The sequence below is a fragment of the Osmerus mordax genome, chromosome 22 (genome assembly GCF_038355195.1).
Source record: "Osmerus mordax isolate fOsmMor3 chromosome 22, fOsmMor3.pri, whole genome shotgun sequence".
Lineage (NCBI taxonomy): Eukaryota > Metazoa > Chordata > Actinopteri > Osmeriformes > Osmeridae > Osmerus > Osmerus mordax.
The window spans coordinates 8,455,327-8,461,340 of record NC_090071.1 but is presented as its reverse complement, the minus strand read 5'-3'; the positions used below and the strand labels follow the sequence as shown (position 1 = coordinate 8,461,340).

Below are 6,014 nucleotides of genomic sequence, written 5' to 3'. Positions count from 1 at the left end.
GACCAACACAGTCCACTCAGTCTCAATTATCAATCAAATCAAATCAAAATGTATTTGTATAGCCCTTTTTACACGCAAGCATGTCACAGAGGGCTTCACATACGCCCATAGAACTGCCCCTCAACCAACCTAAACCCTCAAGGAAGACAAGGAAAAACTCCCAGAAAAACTCACTAGAGAAGAAAAAATGGAAGAAACCTTGGGAGGAGCAATTCAGTGAGGGATCCCCTCCTCCAGAGAATGTGATAAAGAATAATTTGGATATATTCTTTCCTTCAAGGAAGACAAGGAAAAACTCCCAGAAAAACTCACTAGAGAAGAAAAAATGGAAGAAACCTTGGGAGGAGCAATTCAGTGAGGGATCCCCTCCTCCAGAGAATGTGATAGAGAAAGAATAATTTGGATATATTCTTTCAAATATTGATTTATAAATAGCATCTGATCCAAATGAAAATAACTCAGGAGGAACCATAAATTATTAAATTATAATTTTGCTCATTTTAATTTCATTTGATGACTTATGGACACTGCAATTTAAGTGGTTTTAAGTGCTCTAAAAAGCCCAAACTACTCAAATCTAGAGCACCAGATGCAAACCAACCCTCAAACATGAAGCATGTCCAAAAAAGAGCATTATATAGAAACTTGCTCACATGCACTCTGTGTAAGGTTCTGGGCCCATTCTTTCAGTAATTCATTTTCAAAAGTTGTCTTATTGCTGTATTTAATGCATCGCTCCTTTCAAGGTGCAGGTACATGTACATGTACAAGGTACATGTATTCAATCATACAAGTTATAGCTTCAGGAGGTTTAGGAGGACAAAAACCATGTAACAATTCCTTCACGTACTATTGACACTACACTGTTCTGCTACTGTACAACTCAACACCAGCATCCATTCATTAATGTTTCATCACCTATTCTGAACAGTTTGCCACTGTCAGTAGCCTTCGACCGTAACAAATTAGTAGTTGACTTTTGGTGTGGTCCGAGCTCCTGAAATGAACAGAATAAATACTGAAATGATGTAACTGAAGTTAAAACATTGGTAATCCCTGTTGTGTGTACTCATGAAATGATTATAGTCAACATAATATTGAATAATGATGAATATACAAGATAAGGAAGTTGCCTCAAATACTTCAAGAGATACAATCTCTTCACAACATCACAGCCTTATCAGATGTGCAGACTTTACAGGACAGAATGTAATTAGGCTTATAATTGTGTACTTTTTATGAATAGAAATGACTAAGCAATGTTTGAGAAGTTTACCCCCCCCCCCACACACACACACACACACACACATGAAAAGCATAAACACACATGCACACACAACCTCCCACTGCCCATTAATGAGTGTGCATGAAGGATGTGCCCTTGGCTGCTTGTCTGTCCTCTGTGCTGTTTGTTTGGCAGGCCAAATTGACTATTGGTTACTTAGTTTAGCTTGAACACATCGCTGCATGCTTTGATCTGCCCCTCAGTGGGGTGCCAACTGATTTGACAGTCTGCAAGCAAACATCTGTTAACACATCACAACCTGGGATCCATGTATGCTATTCAGTCTTGAAGGTTACTCTCCTTAAACCTGTCAAATTGTTGGAAAAAGTCATGCCACAAAAAAAGGGGGAGACTGATCAGACCTCACAATGGTTGAGCATCGTGAGACATAAACAATGTTTTGGGGATAGTACCTTGTTTGATTAAAATTATTGTCATGATTGATTTGAAAAAGCTTGTCATAATATTCAATATGACAATGTTCCCAATTGTAATAAGAATATTGTAGTCTGCACTGAAACATACATCAGAGAGAGACTGTAAACCAACGCATAATATTCTGGGTGCATCAGGGATGCCAGCTATAATAAAGTCAATACCTTTGCTGAGCTTACTGTCTGACTTTTCAATGTTTTTGTTTGTGTTGTTGGTAAAAGGTGTGATGGCAGGTGTAAACTCGCTTGGATTTTCACTTTGGGATCTCAATTCCAATATTGTGATAATAAGGATACAAATCTGATGTCTAGTGAGGACAACTGTTTGTGTGGTGCTCTCATAATAGTAACACGCAGAAAAGAAGCTGGAAGATATATTCAAACAAAGACATTTAATCAGATGCTTGGCCAACAGAGAAAAGGGGAGAGTAACCTAATCTAGGCTATATTTTATTTTAGATTCCAAAATCTTTACTTTAAAATAGTGGTGTGCGTGCGCATTTGGGCTACATTGACGCATCATTTGTTGTAGTCAACTGAGAGTGATGTCGCTTTGCTGGTTGTTGCATGCCCGTAGCAGTTAATTATTTTACCGCATTCAACAGAGGTTCCTTACCAGTGAGAAAGTAGCCCAACAACCATAGTGGAAAGTGCTTGTATGGAAGAGATCGAAGAAATACACCAGCGATCTTCAATTTTCCATAACCGTGGGCAATTTATAAATAAAACGAGATTTTAACCACCCCCGTTTGCAAGAGAAGTATCCAATACGTTGGCAGTGCGCTATGTTGTCTAGCCCACTTTTACAACACAGAACAGTCAAAGCAAGCTTTCAGTCTGAACAATGTGAAAAAAGGAGGTACGTCTGAAATATTATTTTGCATTGTCAATTGAGAAATCCGCTCAGTCTAAAAGAGTTAACAAATGGACAGCTTTAAGAGTGAGCATTTTAACGCTTGCCCTATATGTGGATTGATTTTTTTTCTTAAACATTCCCTCGGACGATGGATTTTTGCCATTGCAGCTCAGTAGAGGGTGTTCGATCTTTCTAAGAGCACCGCGCTAGAAAGAACACAGTATCTGGGTAACCTCTTTGTGACCAAAATCACCAAAGGAAAGCAGTGGAAACAAGGAAGACAACCGAAAGATGTGAGGAATGCGTTTTTTTAACAGAGGCAGTGTGATCAGCACTAAATCTTTAGTGCGGGGTGTGAATTCAGCACCGAGGGAAAGAAAACAGCTCCCACCGATACCGCAGCACGACAAAAAAATCACGGATTTGTTAATTTTGCAAGGTCAGTCGTTACTGAACTAAAGCCCAAAATGTACGGGGCAGTATTGCAATTTGTTGTTTTCCGTTCTTTTTTTATCAAGGTGCGTGTTGTCTTAGCCTAAGGATTCAGTCTATTTGAGGCATTTATGTGGTCATTTTAAAGCTGGAAGTCTGGACGTAGCAGGTTAGATGCAGCATGGATACAAAAAACGACTGTCGTCTTATATTTGATCCATGATCTACCTTTTTTATTTTTGATAATCTGGAGAGAAAAACTCACAGGTCGTATGTCTTGAAATCGGGGATGAATTCTTTGTATTGAAAATGCTGCTTTGGATTGTCTTGCTGAAGGCGGCTCTTTGTGTTGCTATTGGAAATGTTACAAAGGACATTTGTAAGGAGCAGATCTGCTCCTGCAATGAGATAGAAGGCGATTTGCACATTGACTGCGAAAAGAGGAGCTTCACTAATCTGCATCATTTGACTGGTCCTAGCTCCCAGTTCTATCACTTGTTATTGCACGGGAATTCTTTATCCAGGCTGTTTCCCAATGAGTTTGCTAACTTTTACAATGCCGTAAGCTTGCATTTGGAAAACAACGGACTGCACGACATTGTTCCTGGTGCTTTTCTGGGATTGCAGCTAGTAAAACGCCTCCACATAAATAATAACAAGATACGGTCGTTTAGAAAGAGTACATTTCTGGGATTAGACGATTTGGAATACCTTCAGGCAGATTTTAATCTATTGAGGGACATAGACCCCGCCGTGTTCAGGGACTTAAATAAACTTGAAGTGTTAATTTTAAACGATAACCTCATCAGTGCACTACCTATAAACGTGTTTCTGCATGTACCCATCACCCACCTCGACCTACGTGGGAATCGAATCAAAACGTTGCCTTATGAGGGAATTCTTGAACAAATTCCGGGTATTGCAGAGGTTCTATTGGAGGATAACCCCTGGGACTGTAACTGCGACCTGGTTTCCCTGAAGGAATGGCTGGAGAATATACCGCAGAATGCGCTCATCGGCAGAGTCATATGCGAGGCTCCTACAAAACTACAGGGAAACGATTTGAACGAGACATCAGAGATGGAGCTGTGTCCTTCAAAGAATGGCGTTGACTTGAGTTTGGTTGCACCTCCCACCCAAGACGAGACCTCAAAACCTGGACCCGTTCCAACTCCTTACAAGGCAAATGGTGATCCGGGGTCCCCTACTCCAGAGAATGGACCAAAGGGACGGTCCAAATCGCGTGAAAACTGGCAGTTAAAAACAAGACCCACATCTATGACCGGTGTGATCGGAGAGAGAGACCAGCTGCACAATGCATCTTGCCCCCAACCATGCGTCTGTAAACTCGTTGGATCTAGGCAAGGGTTAGGAGTTAATTGCGAAGGCAAGAAGATAGAGAGTTTGGCTACCCTAAAACCGAAACCTCTTACTGCACACGAATTAAATATGAGAGATAATAACATACATGCTATCAAAAAGAATCAACTTAGTGGTTATTCAAGCCTCAACCTACTTGATTTAGGTGGAAACAACATCAAAGTAATTGAAAACAGCACTTTTCACAACCTAACTGAGTTAAGATGGTTGTATATGGACAAGAATTATCTGGATACACTCATGGCGGAAATGTTCGTTGGTCTCCAAAACTTGGAATATCTCAGTCTGGAATATAATGACATACAACTCATTGTGGCAGGTGCATTCAGTCCTATGCCCAACCTGGGGGTGCTGTTCCTCAACAATAACTTGCTGAAATCTCTACCTGTGGATGCTTTCCTTGGAATTTCTTTATCAAAAATCAGCCTGCATAATAATTATTTCACATTTCTCCCAGTTACTGGTGTCTTAGATCAACTCAACTCGATAATACAGATTGATTTGCATGGGAATCCATGGGATTGCTCCTGCAACATTGTCCCTTTCAAACAGTGGACGGAGAAACTGGGGGCAGACGTCATAGTGAGTGATCTTAAGTGTGAATCTCCGGAAGAGTTCTGGAAAAAGGATTTCCGTCGAGTCAGAAATGATCTCATGTGCCCCAAACTTTATGACAAAATATACCCCACATCTCTCTCAAAAAACAGCACTTTAACTGCAGACACAGGGACGCGCTCGAACTCCTATCTAGAACCAAGCAGAGTCTCTATATCTGTGCTGGTCCCTGGGCTGTTACTGGTATTTGTCACGTCTGCGTTCACTGTTGTAGGGATGCTTGTCTTCATTTTGCGGAATCGCAAGAGATCAAAGCGGAGGGAAGGTAACTCCTCTGCGTCGGAGATCAATTCCTTACAGACAGTGTGCGACTCGTCTTATTGGCACAGCGGGCCTTACCATGCAGACGGGGGCGCGCACAGGGGGTTCGACTGTAGCGCCCATATCTCCACGACAAATGATGCGTAGAATCGCTGTTGATAAGAGGCTGGAATACAAACAAACTGATAAAACATACAGACAGACAAATGACTGCGTGCTGTGGACAAAATTGCAATGGAAGAAAAACAAATGCTTCTTTATTTGCTTCTGTCAGCGATTGACCTGTTTTTGTTTGCCCCGGTTGACTGAAAAAGTCTGCTACAGATTCAACTGTAATATATGTATAGAGCCCGCTCTCCTGCCCCCTCCCTCCCAGTACAGCTTTGCCGCAATCAGACTGAGGATCTGAGAAAGAAGACTTGGGAAATGGTGCACGAGCGCATGAATGTAATGTAAATAGGCCTAACTGACTGTATCATATCTGCATGATTTCGCATGGTTTCAACACAACACTCGGAAACCATACCATAATCAACAAAGAAGCCAACTCGACCCTTATTTCATGTTATCAATATGACTATATATATATATATATAAAACTATATATGAATATATTCAAAGTGCCATTTCTCTATTTTTTGTGAACTGCAGTTAGGATTTGTATTTGCTGTTTTAAAACTGAAGTGGCTGACTGGAAGGAATTACGAATCTCAAAAGCTGTCAATGCATGTTATTTTGTTTGTTTATCATT

The 6,014-nt window shown here is 40.8% G+C and overlaps 1 protein-coding gene across 1 annotated transcript; it reads left to right on the top strand.

Annotated features, from left to right (window-relative positions):
• The first annotated feature begins 3,316 nt into the window (after positions 1–3,316).
• Positions 3,317–5,410, top strand: LOC136966257 (SLIT and NTRK-like protein 1). Its single transcript, XM_067260721.1, has one exon. The coding sequence runs from the start codon at positions 3,317–3,319 to the stop codon at positions 5,408–5,410; it is 2,094 nt and encodes a 697-aa protein (XP_067116822.1).
• The last annotated feature ends 604 nt before the right edge of the window (positions 5,411–6,014 follow it).

Excerpts from the sequence above, each read along its gene's own strand:
- LOC136966257 (XM_067260721.1), top strand. The coding sequence starts at position 3,317 with ATGCTGCTTTGGATTGTCTTGCTGAAGGCGGCTCTTTGTGTTGCTATT.